This window comes from Polypterus senegalus, chromosome 1 (assembly GCF_016835505.1).
Source record: "Polypterus senegalus isolate Bchr_013 chromosome 1, ASM1683550v1, whole genome shotgun sequence".
NCBI classification, from domain to species: domain Eukaryota; kingdom Metazoa; phylum Chordata; class Cladistia; order Polypteriformes; family Polypteridae; genus Polypterus; species Polypterus senegalus.
In genome coordinates, this window is record NC_053154.1 from 309,064,475 (window position 1) to 309,090,183 (window position 25,709).

Consider the following 25,709-nt stretch of genomic DNA (forward strand, 5'->3'; position numbering starts at 1 on the left):
ACAAGCTGATCTTCTCTTGGTAGTATAAACGTCTCTGCTGAGCTTCAGGGCTCTGATGGCCCTTTGTTTCAACATATAACTTTTCTATATCCTCCATTTACTAGCACATCACTATAAGACTGGACTGTGCTGCCCCCCAAACTACACTGCAGACTGTCCAAGTCCGAGCACCAAAATTCATGTTTACAGTAAAATAGTACTTCATTTATTTGTTCAAGAATGTGTAGAATAGGCATATAAGAGCAGGGAAGACCAATTGCTGGACGCCCAGACTTATAAAGGAAGGTGTTGACTTTTTTTTTTTTTTGTAATTTCTTCTGTCTGTTCATTGAGACTTAAGTTCCTTTCCCACCAAAGAAACAATCTTTATCTGAGATTTCTAGATATTCTGTGGTGCTTTCATTTATGGTTTTATGATATTAAACACTTTAGCAATTCCTCTTAGACATCAAGTTTCATTCCATGTGGACTTGTGTAACGAGTCGGACCCGATTTGATGAAAAGGGCCGATCGCTACCACTCACCTTCCTGACTGTAAGGTGGCTAATAAAAGGATAGGCCAATATCACCCCATTAAGTGCCCCGCCGTACGTCCCCTTTTTGAGATAATCAGCTCTAAACAGTTTAATGAATATATACAGTATAGTCAAAAAGGCAGTTATAAGGCAATTTCAGTAAACAGGAAAGCATATACAACAAAGAAAGACATAAAGAAGAAAAACAGCAATGATCTCCTACCCCCCAATATGCTACAACCCCATAAACATATAAATGAAAATAAATACAGTAGAAAACAAACCCCAGCACCATTCTGAAGTTCAGTCTAGTGTTCAAGTCGACTGTTTATAACAGGTGAATGAATTATAGATGCCAGCTGATGCAAAGAAGTTGAAGTCTTAAATGGAAAATGATTCACAGTCAGTACTGTGCCATTATAAAAAAGATCTTCACGAGCTCACCAGAGTCTGATAGTTGTAATGGAAAGCAGGATTCACACTGACCTTCGCCAATCTAGATAGGTCTTTTGAAGCAGCAGAAACTTTTTTGATGGCCAATGCAGATGCTGAACAGTTAGGTGATTTGTTCCCGTCCTTCTTCTCTGATGGATGTTCTCCTCCTCCTTTGGCAAAATGGCACGATTTATGAAAAGTCCTTCTATAAACAGGCTGAGTCCATTGTTGACTTGCTCTCTTTGGTTCCATTCCATAAGAATAGTCGACTTTTTCAGCTCACAGTCTAATGGCTCTTGTGGACTTTAGGTTTGTCGAAATCTAAGCAAAGCACTTCTCATTCACTTTTGTGCAGGTCAGCCACTCGAGTAAAAAACTTGAATGAAACACTGGCGTTTGAGTATAAAGAAGTCAGAAGTTAATCTAAATGGAACAAGAAAATAAAATAAAAGATATTAGTTTACAGTCGATTACACCTGGGAAAGTTAACACATTAATTTTTGCAATTAATGTGGCCAGTTTAACACATTAAAAAATATTTTTGCATCCAGGACAGGCCACAAGGCGATCGCCTCATACTGGTGTTCATTTTCTTGATTATGCATACAAACATTGATGCAGAGGAGTGGGAGGAAAGGAGAGAGGTGGGAGGTGGGGTGATGGTTTGGGGTGCGTTATGTCAGTCCTGGTTCAATGCTAGAGAGAAGTCGCAAAGTTATATATATACAGTCATGTGAAAAAGTGTGGGAACCCCTCTCAGCCTGCATAATAATTGACTCTCCTTTAAACAAAAAGATAACAGTGGTCCATTTCCTAGGAACATCTGAGCACTGGGGTGAACAAAGATTTTTAGTGAAGCAGTATTTAGTTTTATGAATTTAAATCCAATGTGAAAAACTGGCTGTGCAGCAATGTGGGTCCCCTTGCAATTTTGCTGATTTGAATGCATGTAACTGCTCAATACTGATTACTTGCAACACCAAATTGGTTGGATTAGCTCGATAAGCGTTGAACTTCATAGACAGGTGTGTCCAATCATGAGTGGTAAAAGGTATTTAAGGTGGTCAATCGCAAGTTGTGCTTCCCTTTGACTCTCCTCTGAAGAGCGACAGACAGCATGGGATCATCAAATCAACTCTCAAAAGATCTGAAAACAAAGATTGTTCAGTCTCATGGTTTAGGGGAAGGCTACAAAAAGCCATCTCAGAGGTTTAAACTGTCAGTTTCAACTGTAAGGAATGGAATCAGGAAATGGAAGGCCACAGGCACAGTTGCTATTAAACCAAGCAGGTCTGGCAGGCCAAGAAAAATACAGGAGCGGCATATGAGCAGGATTGTGAGAATGGTTACAGACAACCCACAGATCACCTCCAAAGACCTGCAAGAATATCTTGCTGCAGATGGTGTATCTGTACATCGTTCTACAATTCAGAGCATTTTGCACAAAGAACATCTGTATGGCAGGGTGATGAGAAAGAAGCCCTTTCTGCACTCACGTTACAAACAGAGTCACTTGTATGCAAATGCTCATTTAGACAAGCCAGATTCATTTTGGAACAAATGTTCCCGGCAAAACATTTTCCAGAACATCACCCTGCTTCTCTTATTTTGCCTTTTCCCATAAAATAAAAAAAAAACAAAAAACAAGCCAACTTCTTCCATTGCTCCATGGTCCAGTTCTGATGCTCAAATGCCCATGGGAACGCGGCAAACCGTGATCCACTGTTTTCTGGCCCCTTTCTCTCATTGCTGGCTTCGAGTTTTTCAGCAATTTGTGGTTCAGCAGCTTTTATGTGGGGATGGACCTTACGGGCTATTCTTCACTACCCACATTCATCAATGAGCCTTGGGCACCCATGACCCTATCGCCAGTTCACCCCACTGCATACTGGGAATATCCCACAAGACCTGCTGTTTTGGAGATGCTCTGAGCTAGTCGACTAGCCATCACAATATGGTCCTTTGTCATAATTTGGTCAAAGTTGCTCAGATCCTTACACTTGCCTATTTTTCCTACTTCCAACACATCACCATCAAAAACTGACTGCTCACTTTCTGACTAATATATGCCACCCCTTGACGGGTATCATTGGAATGTGACAATCAGTTTTATTCACTTCAGCTGGCAGTGGTTTTAACATTGTTGGATCAATGTATGCTATCTGGTCCACAAACAATTTCAGTAATAATTATACAATCTCTCACCATTACATTATGATGCAGTGCAGAAATACCCTCCTGAAGACCAAACTCACATACAGGGGATAAAGTCTGCCACACTATGAAGGTCCTTAAAATAAAATTGAATGTTTTCTGGTAAAAACGTCAATGTTGTGCAGCCAACAACTAGATATAGGTTGCTAATACAGTGTACATGTTTTTCAAATTACCTTCAGTTTCCATATTTTCAGAAGACCACCAGTTTCACATTGTCTATTTGTTGATGTACACGATTGGAGTGGGATGTGAAGGTCGTTACCATATTCTCTTGGTCTTGAAGGAAAGTCAATGAAAATACAAATGGCTGCTGTTCAATGATGTGTTGAGGACATTGAAAGAGTGCCATCTAAAGTGAAGAATTCAAACCACAGAAGCATCACAAATAAGGTGGTGGATAAGAAAGAATAACTTCCTGGCAAATCCTACTAACTTCATATAGCCAATAGCACACTGTGGTGCATGACATGTGACACCACTATATCACTTTAAGGCATTACTGGGCTCATTTTTACAACACGATTCACCTGTAATTTGATTTGACCTTCACAATGAACAGCTGATGATAAGAAATAACTGGATTTTAAGTAAAGCAATAAATGCATGCCATAAGATGCCCATCAATGTAGTAGATAGGAGGGCTTTGGGGGATTTCAAACTTTTTAGTTATTAACTAAATGAACTAATTAACTAACTAATTAACTAATTAAAGTGTTAGGTAACCCAGCCACAGGGGATGCACAAACCAGTGTGTTTCTTCATGCCGGTCCCAAGCCTGGATAAATGAGGAGGGTTACGTCAGGAAGGGCATCCGGTGTAAAATTTTGCCAAATTAATATGCGGACAAGAATACAAATTTCCATACCGGATTAGTCAAGCCCCAGGTTAACAACGACCACCACCAGTACTGTTAGGCTACAGAATGCTGGTGGAAATTGGGCTGCTGTTGGCCGAACAAGGAGAAGAAGAAGAGAGGGAGGAGATATGTCTGGAGGCAGGAGGAGAGGAGGAAGGTAAGGAGAGTGGAACTGAGGGTAGGAACTTTGAATGTTGGTAGTATGACTGGTAAGAGAAGAGCGTTAGTTGATATGATGGAGAGAAGGAATGTTGATATATTGTGTGTGAAGAGACTAAATGGAAGGGGAGTAAGGCCTGGTGGATCAGAGGGGGATTCAAATTGTTCTATCATGGTGTGGATGGGAGGAGAAATGCAGTAGGAGTTATTCTGAAGGAACAGTAAGTCAAGAGTGTTTTGGAGATGAAAAGAGTGTCAGACAGAGTGATGATTATGAAGCTGAAAATTGGAGGTGTGATGATGAATGTTGTTAGTGCATATGCACCGCAAGTTGGGTGTGCAATGGATGAGAAAGAAGAGTTTTGGAGTGAGTTGGATGAAGTGATGAACAGTGTACCCAAGGGATAGAAAGTGGTGATTGGAGCAGATTTCAATGGACATGTTGGTGAAGGGAACAGAGGAGACGAGGAGGTGATGGGTAGGTATGGTGTCAAGAAGAGGAGTGAAGAAGGTCAGAGGATAGTGGATTTTGCCAAAAGGATGGACATGGCTGTGGTGAATACATATTTTAAGAAGAGGGAGGAGCATAGGGTGACGTGCAAGAGTGGAGGAAGATGCACACAGGTAGATTACATCCTATGCAGAAGAGTTGATCTGAAGGAGATTGAAGACTGCAAAGTGATGGCTGGGGAAAGTGTAGTTAAGCAGCAGAGGATGGTGATCTGTAGGATGACATTGGAGATCAAGAAGAGGAAGAGAGTGAGGACAGAGCGGAGGATCAAATGGTGGAAGTTGAAAAAGGAAGACTGCAAGGTTGAGTTTAGGGAGGAGGTGAGACAGGCACTAAGTGGCAGTGAATAGTTACCAGACAGTTAGGAAACTACAGCAGATGTAGTAAGGGTGACAGCAAGAAAGGTTCTTGGCATGACATCTGGACAGAGGAAGGAGGAAAAGGAAACCTGGTGGTGGAATGAGGAAATACAGGACAGTATACACAGGAAGAGGATGGCAAAGAAGAAGTGGGATAGTCTGAGATATGCAGAAAGTAGACAAGTGTAAAAGGAGATAAGGCACAAGGTGAAGAGAGAGGTGGCGAAGGCTAAAGAAAAGGCGTATGATGAGTTGTATGAGAGGTTGGACACTAAGGAGGGAGAAAAGGACCTGTGGTCTAAACAGTGGGACCGAGCTGGGAAAGATGTGCAGCAGGTTAGGGTAATAAAGGACAAAGATGGAAACATACTCACAAGCGAGGAGAGTGTGTTGAGTAGACGGAGAGAGTACTTTGAGAGGCTGATGAATGAAGAGAATGAGAGAGAGAAGAGGTTGGACGATGTGGAGATAGTGAATCAGGAAATGCAACGGATTAGCAAGGAGGAGGTAAGGACAGCTATGAAGAGGGTGAAGAATGGAAAAGCCGTTGGTCCAGATGACATACCTATGGAAACATGGAGGTGTTTAGGAGAGATGGCAGTGGAGCTTTTAACCAGATTGCTTAATGAAATCTTGGAAAGTGAGAGGATGCCTGAGGAGTGGAGAAAAAGTGTACTTGTGTCGATATTTAAGAATAAGGGGGATGTGCAGGACTGTAGTAACTACAGGGGGGATAAAATTGATGAGCCACAGCATGACGTTATGGGAAAGAGTAGTGGAAGCTGGGTTAAGAAGTGAGGTGATGATTAGTGGGCAGCAGTATGGTTTCATGACAAGAAAGAGCACCACAGATGTGATGCTTGCTCTGAGGGTGTTGATGGAGAAGTATAGAGAAAGCCAGAAGCAGTTGCATTGCGTCTTTGCGGACCTGTAGAAAGCATATGACTACAGGGAGCTGTGGTATTGTATGAGGAAGTCAGGAGTGGCAGAGAAGCATGTAAATGTTGTACTGGATATGTAAGAGAGAAGTGTGACAGTGGTGATGTCTGGGGTAGGAGTAATGGAGGTGGGATTACATCAGGGATCGGCTCTGAGCCCTTTCTTATTTTCAATGGTGATGGACAGGTTGACAGATGAGATTAGACAGGAGTCCCTGTGGACTATGATGTTTACTGATGAAATTGTGATCTGTAGCGATAGTAGGGAGCAGGTTGAGGAGACCCTGGAGAGGTGGAGATATGAGAGGAGAGGAAAGGAATGAAGGTCAGTAGGAAGAAGACAGAATACATGTGTGTGAATGAGAGGGAGGTCAGTGGAATGGTGAGGATGCAAGGAGAAGAGTTGGTGAAGGTGGATGAGTTTAAATACTTGGGATCAACAGTACACAGTAATGGGGATTGTGGAAGAGAAGTGAAAAAGAGAATGCAGGCAGGGTGGAATGGGTGGAGAAGAGTGTCAGGAGTGATTTGTGACAGATGGATATCAGTAAGAGTGAAAGGGAAGGTCTATAGGACAGTAGTGAGACCAGCTATGTTATATGGGTTGGAAACGGTGGCACTGACCAGAAAGTAGGAGACAGAGCTGGAGGTGGCAGAGTTAAAGTTGCTAAGATTTGCATTGGGTATGACAAGGATGGATAGGATTAGAAATGAGGACATTAGAGGGTCAGCTCAAGTTGGATGGTTGGGAGACAAAGTCAGAGAGGCGAGATTGCGTTATTTTGGACATGTGCAGAGGAGAGATGCTGAGTATATTTGGAAAAGGATGCTAAGGATAGAACTGCCAGGCAAGAGAAAAAGAGGTAGGCCTAAGAGGAGGTTTATGGATGTGGTGAGAGAGGACGTGCATGTGATGGGTGTAATAGAACAAGATGACGAGGACAGAAAGATATGGAAGTAGATGATCTGCTGTGGCATCCCCTAACGGAAGCAGCTGATAGAAGAAGAAGAATTCAAAGAGTTAGGAGAAGGGAGCTAAAGAAGACAGGCTAGATTATTTTTCCAGTTCTCATTACAACTTTCTTCTGTTTTTACTTGTAAAGCTTGCCGAGTATGCAGGGACAAATGATATGTTGGGTCAAACCTTCTGTAAGAATAGAAAAAAGTCTTAGAAACAGCAGAGGACCCATCAGAGTATCCATTACTCATTTTGTTAAGCAGCAGTTAAGAAATCCTAGTGTCTTATTCAGAAAAATTTTTAAAGATTTTAAAAGGTTTCTACTTCAACTCCACTACTCGGCAGTTTGCTCCAAGTATGAAGATTGTGAAGACCAGCTTGGTCTAGCAGGGGTTATCATTTATGTAAACTGGGTTGCACAGTAGAGAAGAAGGGGCTCTGTATTGGTTAAAAGTACATTGTATGTGAACGTGAGAGCGGCAAAAAGTAGGCCTTGATGTTATCCATGCTACCCCAGCAGTCATCTACCTAAAAGCATGGTGCAAATTATGCCTTGGAATTTATGGGTGCCATTGTGGACTGAGGCTGGATGTCAAATATTAGTCTTGGAAAATGCAAGAAAAGATTTTAAAGAACAGGATAACAGCGTGTCAAAACATCCTATAAATGAAAAGGATTCAGAATAAACAATGTATAAGTAGCAAAGATAAGAGGCACAAGGGAAGGATTTGGAGCTTGGACAGAGAATCGCATGCCTGTCTTTTTCTTTAATACCCAGGAAGTCAATGACCCAGAAGAACAAGAATAATGCACTGTCTCCTACCGAACCCAGAAATCAAGAGTCACTAGAAACCACATCCTGAGGTGTTAGTGACAAGTGCTCAAGTTGACACAAGTCTTGTATAGATTAAGGCCTTTATGACCCTGAATCTTCTTGAACTTCCTTTATGTACTTATTTCATTATAATATATGACGATTAATTTCCTTATATCAGGTACTTAGATCAGGTACTTGTATGGAAATCTGGGAGAAAGGACAACAGGGACTGTTAGAGGATTCCAGTCTGGTGTTTCTGTAGGAGGCTATCCTTCAGCCTTGAATAAATGCTAACTCCAGAGTGGATGTAAACCCTCTTACAACCAAAGCTTCGGGGATATTAAATTTGGAAGAAGGTTGTGGCATTATCTCATTGACAGAAGGATGAAAGTCCAGAGTCGTGAACACTGGTTGAAGAAAATGAGAATGGAGGATTCTTGTTGTGTTATTTGAGAAGTAAGCATGAAGGGGAGCACCTTCAGGAGATGAGTTCAGGCTTATACCGCCACTGTGAAACAACAGTCCCAAGAATGCACCAGGGGCCAAGAGAAGGTAGGAAAAAAAGTTTGATGTCAAAAGAGTGCCGAAACCAAAGGCTTGAATGCTAACCAGTAGTGTAGTCAAAATAAATGTGCCAAAAATTAGCTTCTGTGGAAAGCAAAAATTCACTCATGAAAGGTTTATGGACAACATCAACAAATTTGGACAATGACAGGAGCAGGCCACCATCTTATATAGGTCTGAAATAATGACATTATATGACACATGACTAGCAAAAGACATTAAAATTGTAAATAATATGGCTAACACCACGCAGAAACACATCAAGTGGTGTTGCCTACCATCCAAATGATAGTAAAAAAAGTTAGTGATGTCACAAAAATAATTATATTGACTTAATAAAAAATAATGAAATAATGAAAATAATAAATTATATAGATGATGAATGATATTAAGTTAATAAAAATGTACAGTAGAATAAAAATAAATTACAAATTTATTCTGTACATGGCAAAACCTTAAATCATATCTAGGTCTATGGAGGAAGGCCCACTAGAGGGCAGCAGGTCTCCTGATTTATTATTTTATCTCATATTTTCGGTCGTCTCTTTCTTCATCCCTTCTTTGCGTACTTTGCATTTTTTTTTGTCAAATAAATACACATTTCTTTACAGACCCCTGTGTTTTGATATACTAAGGTTGGAGAGACACTTAGGGGGATGCTGCTACTTAGGTTGTTCATTTTATTCCTCATTAGAGAGAAATGGACATTAAGATTTGACTCTACGCGTATGGTGAGATAAAGTAAATGAAGCCTGAGTAAATTTTAAGAAGTAACTTTCAATATCTCCCTGATGTGCGGTATAATATTCAACATTATAGTTATTTCAGTGAAGTTTTATATCATTCCATCAAGGCACATTTGATACATTTTTAAGATGGAAATCTCAACGACTGAAAGGTTGACTCTAACAGCTAGTGGGTATTTGTTTAAATTCACCTTCAGCATTTATAGGCTGCAGGGGGTTTTGTTCTTGCTCTCTTCTTCCTTGCTGCTGTGTTCGATCACAACTGCTTCCTGTTGACATAGAAAAATATCAGTGTAAACACATTCAGATGGTAAAGCATAAAGGTGAGATGAGGATGTTTAAAGAGTGAAGTTCAACACAGATGAATCCTAGCTAGAACAGCTACAGTGGCTTTCAGATTTCCAGAATAATGAAATTAAAGGATAGAAAGAATCTAACATCCGTGTGAGCTCATGGAGTTAGGAACAAACACACCCTAGTGGATGGAGGTGAATCCTTCTTCTTCTTGTAAGACAGATTTACAGTGAGCAGTGCTGTAAATCCCGAGGGGAAAAACAGGCAGACGTGTGCGGACTTCACCTCAAAAAAGTAGGAGGCTCACATGTGATGAATGCCTAATGATGTTGGTAAACAATTTAAAAATGGAAACTTGTTAGCTCACGTTTAGGTTTAACATACCAGACGATGCTGAATTGTTCCTTGATCTAAACACAGCCATTGCAATCACCACTATGATCACCAGTAGTGCCACTGCCACAATCACTGCTATCCACCAGTGTCTTCTGTCCCCCCTTTGTTGCTCATTCTTAGTTTTAATCAGATCTGCAAATCAAACATAGTAAACATACCGTTAGCAAAAAGATGAAATACTTACAAAGTGTCAGGGTTATCAAGGCATAATGTGTAATCTTTTTATTTGCTGAATTTTGCAAACTAAAAGCATTCTTAAGAACATAATGTAGGTGACTGGGGCCTGGCTGGCATATTGTTTTGTATTATATTGTATTTATTTATTCATTCATTCATTCAATTGATCCATTGAGTAGAGACAAGTGGATTCTGCATTGAACTGGAGGCTATCTGCCTAAAAAAGGCATTTCCTCAAAGGTTTCATAGTCCCTAAATAAGAAAGACACTTAGAAAGCAATTAAATCAAAATGAGAAAAACTTATCACATGTTCAAGCCTTCACCACCTTTGCGAGATGTTGGTGGAAATTCTAAATATTTAGGCTACGTGGTGGGTGGGCGGTGGATCAAACCACAGTGAAACAATGCAGCTGCCATTCGCGACTGCCCCTGGCCAAAACTGATGAGACAAATGCAATCTTTTCTCAAACTAGTGGGTTACTATCACTTGTTTGTTCCCTGCTTATCCGAGTGAACTGACTCACTGACAAAGCTCATGGAGAAGGCGGCACCCAACATGATGGCGCGGAAGCCCGCTACTGAGGTCGTATTCTCTGACTTGAAAACAGCTCTGATGTCAGCTCCTGTGTTGCTTTCTCCTGACTTTTCTCTCCGTTTCATTCTCCACACTGATGCCTCGGAGAGCAGCCTTGGCATCATGCTGAGCAGTCATCAATGGAGCCGAACCTACAGAGGATTTAAAACTTGCAATTTCCATCAAATTAAAATAGAAAACAGTGTATCAGCTAGCCTTAAGGTTATGAAAGAGTTAAACCATTAAAGACTCATGCCTGTATTTTTCTATTTTTTTTTTAATGTATGGGAAGCCACCATTATTTACCAGTTCTAGGTCAGGAATGTGAGAAGTGATTTAGTGGACATAGAAAGGTGATTAGATGAAGGTCCCTGTTAGGGTTGGGTGGTCACTATGTTTTGATTTTAAAAATAATGGTGGCAGGTAAGGGTCAGAAAAGCAATTATTTCTGATAAAGCATGAGAAATTATTAGTGGAATGGGTAAAACTTTAGGAATGAAGGATTTGTGTTTTTGATGTGAGATAATGATGAAAAATGTTCAAATGCAAAGGAGATACTAATAAGGAGGAGGAGGAGGAGGAGGTTTGGAGCAGGCACAGATACAGAGCATTGCTGCACCCACCACATGACAAACCAACTCAGGATCCCAGATTAGGACCCAAGTGCAGCCATGCAACGGGTGACACCTCTTAACCACACAAGTTCAGATGGAGTGGAACAGTGTGAGGTTTGTTATGGTGGCTGGAGTGCCAATTCTGTCACCAACCCCCAGGTTTTTCCCTGCACGTTTGGAGGGCTTACCTGCAGGGCAGGATGGAGATTAATGTCATAGCCAGGACGGAGCAATTGCAGGTTAAAGGCCTTGCTCAAGGGCCCAACAGACCAGAGTCACTTTTGGTGTTTATGGGATTCGAACCAGCAACCTTCTGATTACTGGTGCAGATCCATAGCCTCAGAGCCACCACTCTGCCCCATACTAACAAGAACTGTAATAAATACAAAATTTGTCCAACAAAGGTCACTAACTTTATTGAACTTAGGAGGCTTTGTACATTTTGCAATAAAGTCTATCCTGCTTGCTCATCCCAGTCTCAGAATGTTTACTTTGAAGTGACAGCGAGTCCATTCTCTACAGAAAACACACCATCATGCACCTCAGATGGAAATTGCTGGACCAGACGATGAGGTATGCTGCATTTGAAAGGATTCCTGACACCATCAAGAGCGTCATCACTCAACTCCAATATTACCACCAGAGAAGAAAGTTTACCCTGGTTTTGGACCACATTCCCCTCCAGTGGCTCTGTTCCCAGAGGGACTTGAATCCCAGAGTTACAAGTTGGTCTCTGAGCTTCCAATGCTACAAGTTCACAACCTTGAACAGACAAGGGACTCTCCATGCCAGCGCCAATGCCCTCTTCCATGCCCACAACCTCACGGCTAGAGCCATTCGCCCCACTAGGGCTGAGCTGATTGGGATTCTGTGTCACGCATGTGTGTCTGTGGATCTCCTCACAGGCTCTGTCAAGGTATGCAATGACCCGACAGAGTACGAGGGGGTGCTGCCGCTAACTCTTTTCTCTCCTTCACTCCATGCAGTGCTGAGAATCCGCCCAGTGAGGGCACCTAGCTTCCAGTCCTGCAAGAACAAAGCCACTAGACTCCCAGAAGTAGGCATCATTCACAAGAAGGAAGTGCTGCCAGACTGACCTCCCAAAACTGACTAAAATTTTCTGAAACCCTTTCTCTTCATTATTTTCTTTAGCCCAGAGTTGAGGGAAGGTTACACCAACACAGATGTTTATTTTTATTTTCGCCTTTGCATTAAACGGGATGACCCGGTTGGTGCCCCAAATCATCCAGAGGTCTTCTGTCATTCCTGTACCCTGCCACAATATATACAGTATATACACACACTCACTTATATACACACACACACAAACAGGATAACAATTTAAGTTCAGGCGGAAGATCTGATTTGACGTCACAGATCTAACTTTTTTGCTTATCTGTCCCATTGAATAAAGCTGGGGACTTTTCAAGTAACCAAGATGCTTACATGCATCAAGCTACACTGATGGGCCTCATATTCACTGCCACTTAAAGTTGAGTCTGTTAAGTGTAAATTGCCACAACTTAATAACAAAATAGATTTATAGCTGCCTTTACCTAAAATGACCAAAGTTCTGCAGCTTCAGTTTGCTTCATGGGATTCGGGCAATAGTGACGTTGAAATGATTCCACAGACAAAGTATCTTTGTTTTTAAAAGCTTTGGTATAAATTCAAAGTATTACATGAGAAAAAGTAGAGAAAAGTCTTCGATAAAAGAAAAGTCAGTTTATGGCTATTATCTTGGTAAATGGTAAATGGCCTGTATTTGATATAGCGCCTACTAGAGTTCAAGAACCCCCCTAGGCGCTTTACAACACAACAGTCATTCACCCATTCACACACACATTCATACGCTGGTGATGATAAGCTACTATGTAGCCACAGCTGCCCTGGGGCACACTGACAGAGGCAAGGCTGCCGAACACTGGCGCCACCAATCCTTCCGATCTTGTTTGTTTCTATAAATTTGCTCATACAGTTGAACCATTTTTAAACGGTCAGAAAACTGTATGTCATCCCATTTGCAAACTGCAAATGGGTCTATCAGTTCATGGTAGCAATGAGACGAATTACAAACTGGCTTACTTAATATTCTGTTCTACAAATATAGCTAATGTGGCGAGTGCCTGGGGCTGCAACCCAGCCAGGATGCCCAGGAGGACCGGAGGAGGGCTTGCGCCTCCTCCAGACCACGAGGGGGTGACCACCCTGGGTGATTTGCACCAGGGGGTGCCCCAATGCCTAGAGAGCCCTCCAGGTGTGGCGGAAGTGCTGGGGGGAAGAGGATCGAGGACACCCAGTGTGCTTCCGGGTACACAGGCGGTGCTTCCACCACACAGGGGCGAGTCGGCGGAAGGTTACTGGAAGACACCTGGAGCACATCTGGGTGGCTATAAAAGTGGCTGCCTTCCTTCATTCAAGGCTGGAGTCGGGTGAGGAGAAGGACAAGAGCTTGAAGGAGAGGAGTGGAGATGGTCTGAAGAGTGAGGCAGAGTGTGAGAGGCATGGACTTTGGGGAAGTCTTGGAGGTTTTTGTGTGTGCACTTATTGACTGTAAATATTAGTAACTGTAAATAAACGTGTGGTGGTGCATAATACGATGTCTACCTGTCTGTGTCCTGGGCCCGTTCCACACTAAGAAAGTATGCCATATTAACTTACAGAGGGTGAAGGCTATATTCTAGGTAGCTATAAGAAACTAATATTCTAAAGGAATCAAGCAAACTCTATATGAATTTAACATCAATCATTAACTTTCTAAGATTGGCTCTTACAATAATATAATACAGTAAAATTTGAAATGAAATGCATCATTATGGACCAAGTAGTCTCAACATCAGTAACCACCTCTACAAACTTTTATATCTAGTGCAAGTGCAGCTAATGTCTGAAAGTTAATCAGAGATGGGAGAATAAATAAATAAGTTAACTCCTGGATAGAAAGCTATTGTTTAATGTAGTTATGGACTGACAAGATGTTGCAAGCAACTGCTACAAAGAGTCACATGAAAAAATGGACAAAGGCACTTCAGATTTAGCCACACAGCAGGCCATAATAATACTGCGACCAAGCCTAAGGTGTATTAAAATGTGATTAACAGATGATACAGGAACATACGTAAAACAAATATTCGCTTTAAACTAATTGAAATTTATGTCACTTGTGACATGCCAACTGCATGGAAAGACTGGGAGGAAAGAGCATCGGCAGTGCAATACCTTCCCTGGAACGTTAGAGGGAAGCTCTCCTGGGTGGCTGTGGCACCATGGATTCCTGCAGGGTATGCTGTTTATTTGATCTTTGGACTTCAGGCTTCACACATTATATAGTTTATGCCTTCATTTTGTCATTTACTACTAAAATATGAAAAATGTTTCTGTTTTAACAATGTGTTTACACAGATTATTGTAGAAACGGAACACACATGAAATGCATGTGTTCCAAATAACAATCAATTATTTCCACTCTAAAACTTTGTGAACGTTTTGCGGCGGTGGGGGGATGGAATAGCAGGCTGTTTGCTGCTTGTCTTTATCGGCACATTTACAGGACAAAAGACGCTGATGGAGAGGTGCAAAGCGATTTTTGGTGTGGCAGATCTACGAATTTTTTCGTAGGCTTTGGTAACTCTAGTATTAACTATCAAATTCAACATGGCTGACCTTTAGGCTCCCCAGCTATTCAACAGGATGTCATCAAATTACTCGAATGATTACAAACCATATAATACAGTTAACTACAAGAACGATAACTACTGTGCTAAACGTAGGACTTGTAAGGTTCAAAATAAATGGCCAGTACCAATTTATAAGGAATATTTTTGAATATGCTAAAGTGGATCTAAAAGGGTTCTTCCGCTATTTTAGTGATTAAAGAACAGTCAAGGCTGGCATTGAAGTGCATTATGAACAGTAAGGACAAATTAAAATATACAGGAAAAGAAATAACAGCTTCTGTCAATTCAAGTTTATCACTTGCAAAAAGGTTAGTAATACAGCTGTTCCAATAGGGTATGTGAGATACATTTGGGGATTACAGTCAGATAGGGAGAGATAGCAGTGGTGGGGTGGGGGGTAATTTTATAATTAAAAAAGTTACAAATAAAAGAAACTGACAAAACCTGATGAACCTTATCAGAGACAGCCAGAGGAAATGACTCATTTTATATATTTAAATTAGAAATTACTATGGAGATCAAATCATTGCAAACTGGGGGAATTCTTTAAGATCTGAATCATTTAGATGTTGTCATATTACATTAAAATGATGACCAAGCCAACCCTAGCATCAATGGTGCAATTAGAGCAATGAAAGCAACAGTTAAAGAGGAGATTGATCAACAGGCATTGAGCGCGCATGTACAGTATAAGGGAACAGTCATCACAGTTTAGACGAGGAGCTTGCATTTCTCAAATGTGCTGGGGCTCAATAAGTCCCTGAAAACTGTTTGATAATAAGTCACTACGTGGTCCAATTTGCTTGACCTTTATAAGACACAATGATATGTGACTCCATAAGATCCTAGACATCTAAGAACAACTGAAAGGGCTTCAGAATGCAGAGTGCTATAGAACTATTAAACACAAACATTGATCCAAAACTGAAGATTATAAGTTATGAGGAAGATCCCAAAGTCCTTGTGGACTCAATGCTGTCTTCATCTAGAAAGTTGCGAAACGGGCTGTCAAGGGCAATTTTTGTAAAAAGTCTTATACGTAACTTGTGAGAAAAAGAAAAAAAGAAGAGCAGACTGGTCTTAGAGTAAATCAAAGACGTCAGTAGGGGGTAGTGTACCCAGTAATGTATGCATGGTGCCCCCAAAGGACAATAAGGAAGAGATGCAAAAAGACTGAGCTGCAGGATGCGAGGAAGCAACTGTGCTCTACTAGAATGAATTGGTGCATCTGAGCCTCCCTGAGCGAGAGAGAGTGACATCACAGAAGATTATTAAAAAAAAAAATAGCAAATGAAATGATCTGAATGAATCTGTGACCCAAGTGTGTTTTTGTGTTTTTTGACTGAAGCAGCATACTCCATTTCTGTTAATTCTTTTTCACCCAAGCACTAGGAGACTAATTAGAGAATGATAATAAAGACACATGGATTTTTCTAAAACTGAAATTGCTGTTCTACACCTTAAACCAGGGGTGTCAAACTCCAGGCCAGGAGGGCCGCAGTGGCTGCAGGTTTTCATTTTAAACCTTTTCCTAATCAGTGACCAGTTTTCACTGCTAATTAATTTCTTTCCTATTCATTTTAGTAGCCCTGTTTCTAAGGATTCAGTCCTTTGAATTAATTTTCTTCATTAAATGACAGCCAAGCTGAAATGAGATGTGAAACGAGCCAACAGATCACAAGCTAAATTGGGGCTTCAAACTCCAACCAATTTCTGACCAGTTTCTTAATGAGAAGCTTATTCTTGTTGTTAATTAAACCTGCTATTTAATTCAGTGGCCTGTTGCTGCTCTCTTTCTGCCACAGCAGACATTTCCAATACTGTTGATTTTTCTGTTTTTTCTAAGAAAACAGTCAAAATGGTGACCTGAGAGATCAACTTTACCAAAAACATCACCTTTCTTTATTTTCAGATATTGTGTGATGGGCACAGGTGATCTGGTCATGTGGTGGCTTGTTTTGTGTCTCATTATTGTTTAGCTGCTATTTAAGGAAGAAGAAACAACTAAGGGGCCTAAGCAAGTTAATTAAAAATAAACATAAAGAAGTTAATTAGCAGCAAAAACTGGTCACTAATAAAGAAAATGGTTAAAACGAAAACCTGCTGCCACTGCGGCCCTCCAGGACTGGAGTTTGACATCACTGCCTTAAACTATGAGTTGCACAGTGACAGGCTCCATTTATCAGTATAATAAATTTAAGCTTATACCGGTGGTTCTCAACCTGTGGGGCGTGCCCTCAAAGTAACAAAAAAGGGGGCGCGAAGATGTGAAAAAAGAAAACAAGAATCGAAAATATGAAAAATACATCTATTGAAACCAAAACAAATTAACTTAAACTACATTCTGATACTAGAAAAGTAAATATAGAGTTAGATAAATGTCGATAAAAGTTAAGTAGGTATAATAAAACTTGTAGAGGTGCATCGGCAGCAAAAAAATCGAGGAATAAATTTTATTAGGGTTTCAAAAAAACATTAGGGGGGCGCGATTAAAACTATTATGAAAACTCGGGTCGCAAATACTTAAAGGTTGAGAAACGCTGGCTTACACTGAATGTCAGGCGATTTCCTTTCCTCCTTAAGTAGCTCGTTTTCCACAGTACAGTAGACACTCGTGTCATCCGTCATGTTTATAGTCAACACGCTCTTCACAGCGTACTCCTCACTAGAGATATTCTTGATGGTGGTCTTTATCCTGTTGGACTGTGGAAGCACCATCTTCTGGTTGATAAACCAATGGACCTTTGGCTCAGGGTATCCCCCTGTAGCTGCACATGTGAAATCTGCATCCCTGTTGCGTAAATCAATCTTTGCTGGTCCCTTTATAAGTGGCTCAGAGTAATGACCTGGAAGAGAAGCAGAAGAAAAAAAGAAGACAAAACTAAAAAAGAGAGCCATCTGCTCATCCTGTGTAGCCTATCAAGAGCTAGAACATCTCAACATCCCTGCTGCAAAAGCCATCCATGTACAAATATATAGATCCGAAAAACTTCTCCATTGCTGGATGGCTAGAAACTTCAATACTAAAGCAGAACCCTTACATAACCCATTGCGACTGTTAGCACTGTCTTTATAAACACCACACACATATCACGTTATCCACAGCACATTCTAGGACATTGAAATTCTGACACGGGCCAATTGAAATAGAAGTGAAACTAATTAGAATGTCCACTAGAAGTTGGGCAGACTGGAACAACCGAGTCCTTCTGCTAAAATGGTCAAGGAGTTGAGGATGAGTTTATTTTTATAACTTACAGGTTTTTTGATAGTGACAGTAACTCAGGCCATAAGCGATTAGGAGTTCTCTTCAAGGCCGTGAGAAGGTAAGCAACCTTACCCCGAGCCAAGAGGGGGCACCAGCATTAATACATTCTTCTTCCCTCTTCACAGGCCAAAAGGTCACCAATCGGAAGAACTTTGAGGTCACTTCCATTTCCTCCTCCATGCTCCGCCCCTTCCGGGGGCATCAAATGAAAGGACTCGGACAACATGAAGAAGGCGTTCATTACAAACCAACAGACCAGTCTGTCCACTTTTTACCCTCAACTTTAGTTTATTGTTTTGTCAACCCTGTCTGAAACTTTTTTTATCCTCGTTTGCCTATTTACAGTGGTGCTTGAAAGTTTGTGAACCCTTTAGAATTTTCTAGATTTCTGCATAAATATGACCTAAAACATCATCAGATTTTCACTCAAGTCCTAAAAGTAGATAAAGAGAAACAAAGTTAAACAAATGAGACAAAAATATTATACTTGGGTCATTTATTTAATGAGGAAAATGATCGTGCATAGGGCTACAAGAAAACTACATGAGGCTAAGTGGAAATTTACTTCCCGCTGTCCTCAGGCAGTGACATAGCTTTCAGTTTGACCATATCAGCATCCACGTTCATGGATGTCACAAATACTCTGGTCAGAACTGGTCAGAAAATGTACAAATGGTGTCACAATTCAGGTGTACAGTATTTTGGGACAGAGTTAACTGACTTGAAATCAAATTAATTAATTTAATATATGCAATGTACACTTTAATCATGTCTAAATTGTTTGATTGTTTGAATTCAAGGAAAAATGTGTCTCTGTCCCAAGCATTGTGGGGGGCCCTGTATATGGTTTTGATTTTTCAATGTATTTTTGTGTCGACTTGTGCATTTTTTATGTCACACAATTCAGTATAGAAGTCTGTCTTGTCCATTATGCCCTGGAATCAATACCAATACAATGCTTCGGCCATTCCTTGAAATCAGGGTTTCACACGCAATCTTTTCGATAGATCTTCAAAAATAACTTTGCCATTGGTTGAAGATGTCCTATTCAAACAAGATGTGTTGGTTATGTGTAGTGTATAAAATTGAGCTCTCTGTATTGAACATGTTTTCATTATTGACCTGATGCAGAAAATGAGAAAAAAATAAATCGATTGCTTTTTGACTACTTAAAACATATAGCCAAATGATAGCTAAATGATTTCCAGTTCAAGACAGAAAAAAGACACCTTCTCAGGTGGAGTCATAATTGTGTTAAATGATTGGCCATTAGCTACTCGGCCTGTGTGAGCGCAGCGCATTTGTAACTCTGAACAAACCCTGCAGGCAGTTTACTGTGGCATGTAAAGCTGCAGACAATCAGTTGTTAATGACCTGTTTTGAAAAGGCAATTTGTGTGTAGTTTTCCTTTAATTAATTTGTCGTCCAACTTGAAATTTTAGTCATTGTGATTGGCCTGTGCCGAGTTGGAAGTTGGCCAATCAGAGTGTTTCACTTTAAACCTTACAGATTAGTTTGGTGGCGTCTTAACTGTAGAGTAGGAGCTTCACTTGTTAAATATGAAAGTTTGCATAATTACATATAAAGTAAGTGTAATTAAATTATTTGTCCTTAAAGTATATTGTTTATGTATTTGGACATATATAATATTTCAGCTGCGGTGAGCTGGCGCCCTGCCCAGGGTTTGTTTCCTGCCTTGCGCCCTGTGTTGGCTCCAGCAGACCCCCGTGACCCTGTAGTTAGGATATAGCGGGTTGGATAATGGATGGATGGATGGATGGATGGATGGATAATATTTCAGTACAGGTTCTAAACATAGATGCTTTGAGGAAGCTAAAGCGTAATTGAACAGACTCTATTTGGAGTTTCACACATATTGATTGTCACAGAATTAAAGTATTACTAGTTTCCTCATGTATAACATGTATATATATTAAGAATAATTTACCTATTTAAGTTGAGTAAATACTTTATAGTTTTAATATTCTAGCAATTCCCTGATATTGATGTTACCTTGAGTCTAGTACATCACCTACTGCATAAATAACTTACCCTGTTAATAACAAATGTTAACATTGACACATTTAAGAGAAACTGTGATAGCTCATTTATGTTTATTATTTTATTTAGACCATACCTTCACATTTGTGTAACTTTGGAAGAAATTAATAAATAGAATTTAGACATCTTCATCCATCTCTGACCGGATGTGTGTAGTGGTTGTAATTTAATCCTGAACCAATTTAATTCTTCACTACAACCTGAGAAATGAAAAGTTGCTTATGTCAACTGAAAATGTCACTTGACTTGCTGGTAGGGGTCTGAAAAGTCATGAGATATTGTGATAAAGTTACTAAGTTGCCAACACTGGCTCCCCTAATTAATAAAGGCATATGATGAGTTTAGATAGGGAGCTACTATTGATCTATGGACAGAAGATTAAAGCCGAGGGTCATTCAAAAAGCATTGCACTCTGTCAGTTTCTATGGTGCACAAAGAAGGCTGATTGTTCTGAAAATACCAGGGATGGGGCAGGATTACAGCTTGGACTTGCCAAAAAAGTCAATTGGTGGTAAAACACTGAACAGACTAAGCTGGGGTTATGGTTTATCTCTGTCTGAGGAGATGCTATTTCTTCTGTGTGTCTGGAAACTGAAATACAAATGTTTAAGATAAGCGTCACCTATGGTATTCCCATTATACAATAAATCAGTTTCTTTTCAAGTTCTTAGTGTGATCAGTAGAGGGGGTAACAGCACCCCAAACCCCAGACACAACCACAATGACACGAGTCCCGAGTTCAATTATAATAAAGTACCTTAACAAAAGGCTTCTTCCTAATAATAAACTCAAGCACAGCTCTTCTCTTCCCCCTTACCTTTCTCATTTAACTTCACTAGGCAAGTGTCTTCCGCCCGACTAAAACTCACCTGGTGAGGTCAATCAGCTCCTTTGATCTTAGACCCGGGAGTACCCTTTGGAAGCTGTTCCTGATCATGTGGAAGCTCCAGAATGTAGGGACCACCTAGCAATATCTCACCCTGTCCTTCCATTACACTGTTTCTTGGTCCAAACCTGCCTGGACACCAGAATACCTACTTTCACGCTGGCACCTCCTGGCTGTGGCAGGACGATCCTCACCTTCCTTCTTGTACCACCCATCCAGGTACGGAACCTTGCCCCATCCCAGTGGGGACACCCGCCCATGTGTGCCGCCCATCATAATAATTAATTGGATAATTTTAATGAATCACTTGTTATCCAAAGAACGACCCTACAAACACCTAAGGCGGAAGGTGGCATGGCTCAACCCAACTTTCAGTTTTATTACTGGGCAGTGAACATACAAGCTATAAAAACCTGGAAACAAATATATGAACAGACACAGGCTTGGTGTGCAATAGAAATAAAATCCTGCAGTTCTTTATATTCGGTGCTTTGTGCCCCTTGAAAATGCAAGTTATCGCCAATATACTAACAACCCAATTGTGCTTCACTCACTCAGAATATGAACCAATGTAGGAAGCATTTTAAGATGGAGAATCTATCATCTTTGGCACTTCTGCATGAGAACCACCTTTTTCAACCCTCTCAAACATATGCAGTTTTTAATATCTGGAAAACATTTGGGATTAAATTACTTAGAGATCTTTATATAGACAACATCTTTGCATCCTATGAACAATTACATTCCAAATTTAACTTCCAGAAACACATTTCTTTCACTATCTTCAAATTAGGAACTTTGTCAAACAGAACCTGCCTGATTTTCCTCATCTCCCACCTTAATCTATGCTGGAAAAAATATTGCTCAGTCTCAAGGACTTAGACAGAATTTCTCCAATATATAAAATTATTTTACAGTCCCTCCCTTTCAAAGATCCAGGAGGACACTGGGAAAAAGATCTCTCACTCAACATATCAGAAAAGGAGTGGTAGATAGCAGTGCAGTGAACTCACTCGAGCTCCATATTCGCAAAGAATACAATTATTCAATTCAAAATTATATATCGAGCACATCTGTCTCGCTTAAAATTTAAATCCAACCTGCGAACGCTGCAATCAAGTTTCAGCCTCAAATGTTTTGGGCCAGCACCAAATTAACATCATTCTGGACCAAAATCTTTCAGTGTCTTTCAGACAGCCTTGGTGTCACAATCCCTCCTAACCCATTAACAGCTGTGCTTGGTGGGCTCACTGAGGGGCTTCAAGTGGAGAAGGACAAACAAACTGTAATCACCTTCACTACACTATTGGCACGTAGACTTGTCTCGCTAAACTGGAAGAATCCTAACTCTCCCAATTTAAGTCCATGGGTAACTGATGTTTTATATTATTTGAAATTGGAAAAAATCTAATTCTCACTTAGAGGATATGTGTAGAACTTTTTTAAAACCTGGCAGGATCTAATCAATATTATTTTAGAATAAGCTCTTAAAGCACTGAGAAAGTAGATTCTCTTCCCATTTCTTTTTCTTCTCCATTTATCTTTATCCACTTATTAAACTCATCAATTTATTTATTTTTACTAGCTTTGAGTTTTATTCCGTTGGTCATGCTCTCTTTCTCCGGGGTGGGGGTTGATTTGTTTTCAATCCTATTTTTTGTAGAAATTGATCTATTTGTATGGAATGATTACAATAAAATCAATAAAATTAAAAAAAAAAGAAGAATCACTTGCCTCTAACTAACATTAGCTAGATGGGAAAGTTATTTCAGTTGCTTTTCTTCTTTTTTGGGGTAACACTGATAGTGATTTTATGCAATTACTGTTCATTTTGTATTATTAGTTATTTTTCTTTTGCTAGTTTCACATTAATGTTGGTATGAGTTGAAAACTAGCACTAGCAGTGGTGTGATATTGTTACTAAGGTTGAAAAAGATTAAATTGTATTTACTGTACTAAATACCTCTTTGATTGTATTACAGTTTTTTGTATCTTTTTAGGATCCCTTTATATGTTCAAATAAAAAATATAATAATACATAATTTCATAATAGTTTATTTTATTTCTACAACACTAGAATTCATCTGCAAGCCCTGGTTCTGCCCTCCAACAATTCACCAGTAGGTACTTTTAAAAGATCTGAACAACAGTTAGTCACAAAATCTCCACAAAAGTCAATTTAGTTAGAATCTGCTGTCTATGGAAGCTCTTGAGCCAACCACAAGCTTATCTGAGCTCCATTTCCTAGATATATCTAGATTGCACAATACCATAAATTGCATCAATGTTCATATTGCTTACTACACGTCAATATTGCTGCTACTTCTTTGTCTTGTTTGAGTTTTAATTTTAATTTTTCATTTTTATTTGCACTTCATGTTATTACACTGTGGACCCTGAGCTTCACAGTTTCATCTGTCTGTATACCTGTATATGGTTGAGATGAAAATAAAGTTCGCTTTGACTTTAATTTCTAACTACATGACATTGTAAAATGCTGTTTTAAAGTGTGAATTTAATGTTCCCTTATATTGGCAGCTTCCTGTATATTAACGTTACTGCAGTAAAGATTTCTTTTGCATTTTCCAGTACTGCAGACCTAAGACTTCTGATATTACTTGTGCTTTTCTCTCCTGTAGCTGGAAAAATGAGAAGTCTCAAAATTCCCACACAGAACGGTTCACTTTATATTAGGACCAGAGATGGGTAGTAATGAGTTATATTTACTCCGTTACATTTACTTGAGTAACTTTTTTAAAAAACTGTACTTCTAAGAGTAGTTTAACTGCACCATACTTTTTACTTTTACTTGAGTACATTTGGGAAGAAGAAATGCTACTCTTACCCCGCTACATTGGGCAACACTCAAATCGTTACTTTTTTTCCATTATATACGCTATATTTTTGCCAGAGAGAAGCCGCCAGTGGATTTACTGCATGACTGGTTCACCAATCAGACATAGCAACAATAATCACATGGCTCCGTTTCACAAATCACACATAGCCATGCAGTCACATGACCACACACAAACTGTGGCGGCATAGCGGCATAAACTCCTCACAGACAGTGGACAGGGAAAGAAAGAATACATGAAAAATGAGAGCCAACTCCTGCTGAAGCTTAACCATCACTTCACTGAGTGAAGAACAAGGACGTTTTAACCAAACATACACAGACACAGACAGTCGAGGTAAAGTGAGACCTCTTGGATGTGCACAAGCTGCCTTGCTGTAATGTTATTTTCAATCAGCTCTGCTATTTGGAGAGCAGGTGAATCTTCAGTATCATACTGTCAGTGTACAGGATATCTCGTCACTCTAAGTAGTCTGCACTGTTCAGACATACATGTCACTTACTGTAGGTATCGGCTTCAAAAGCTTTGTCGTGATAAACTGAGATTTGGAACTTTGTGTTATTTGTGCATCATTTGTTAAAGATGTTATTTATTTTTACTCATTTTTTATTTTATTATTTGGAAATGGCAGAATTTGCACATTATTTTATATTTTTATCTGTTTTATTACATTTCTAAAAAATAAATAATTTATTATAATCAAACAGTTACTCAGTATTCACCAAATACTTTTTTACTCTTACTTGAGTAATTTTTTGGATGACTACTTTTTACTTCTACTACTATTACTTGAGTACAATTTTTGGCTACTCTACCCACCTCTGATTAGGACTAGCTGTCCCCCGTGGCTCCGCCTGCGTAGTAGTGAAATGGGATAAACTTTAAAAATCAATAAGCATGCTAAGTAGAGGCAAGGTGTGCTCCAACACATCGCGAGAGGTACCCTGACTCGAACAGAAGCTGGTGCGTGAGTGAGGAGGGCCCCGCTCAGCTCCCCATTCCTGATGTCACGCTTTCCCTTCCCCTTGGCCGGCAGCCTGTGTCTCGGATTAGCGAGAATATATCGCTCCTGCAAGCGAATTCTGATTTTTAGCATGATGAGAGAAGTTGCAAAATCAACCAGAATGTTCAAGCAAATTATAGAAAAAACCAGATCTAAATCCGTTAAGTAGTTCCCTTGTGAAAAGCTGACAGACAGACAGACAGACAGATGTTGGATTTTATACATATATATAGAGATGTGGCCATGTCCACCAAGGACATTGACCTTAAGGAACTGGTCACCAATCTGGACTGGCTGTAAAGTGAATTCTCAATTAAGTGTTATGAAATAGGAGTCCGAGGGCATGTAGTTCCAAAAAAGCTGCACTAAAGGGGGATATACCGCCAAACCCCAGCTAGATAAATATGCACACAGAAACATCATAAAAAGACCAAGATTTATTCCTCACAAAAAGTCTACCAAACAATATGAAGCTCTGTGGAGCACAAAGACCAGATTGGAATTGGTCACATCATTGGAAACAAAGTCCCATTACAGATATCTAAGGGTAGACAAAAGACAGAGCAAAAAGTAACAGCAAAATCACAGCAACACTCACCAACTCCTTAGCACATTTGAAATGAACCACTGAGAACTGTGGGAGACCCTGCAAATTTACAGGGTGGTGACTGGAGGACCATCCACAAAACATACAGAACATAACCCAAACAGCTTAAAGACACAGACACAATGAAAAACACAAATAATCAAGAAAAGTGACATTCACATATATAAAAAATAAAAATGAGCAAAACAGACCTAAAACATGAAATGGAAACTCAACCTGGC

At 39.9% G+C, this 25,709-nt stretch overlaps 1 protein-coding gene across 5 annotated transcripts in view; it reads right to left on the reverse strand.

Annotated features, from left to right (window-relative positions):
• Positions 1–293: 293 nt before the first annotated feature.
• Positions 294–25,709, reverse strand: part of LOC120514773 (ICOS ligand-like) — a 134,202-nt gene continuing 108,786 nt past the window's right edge. For 4 of the 5 annotated variants that reach the window (XR_005630521.1, XR_005630520.1, XR_005630522.1 and 1 more), the window contains 5 exons: positions 17,358–17,654; positions 9,754–9,897; positions 9,267–9,344; positions 3,341–3,516; positions 294–1,373 (listed from right to left, as the gene is read on the reverse strand). Coding sequence is in view for 1 of the 5 variants with exons in the window: in XM_039735338.1 (XP_039591272.1) it covers positions 1,369–1,373; positions 9,267–9,344; positions 9,754–9,897; positions 17,358–17,654 (524 nt within the window). In the remaining 4 variants the exon portion in view is untranslated. The remainder of the gene's footprint in view (positions 1,374–3,340; positions 3,517–9,266; positions 9,345–9,753; positions 9,898–17,357; positions 17,655–25,709) is intronic. The other variant, XM_039735338.1, reaches the window with a different exon arrangement.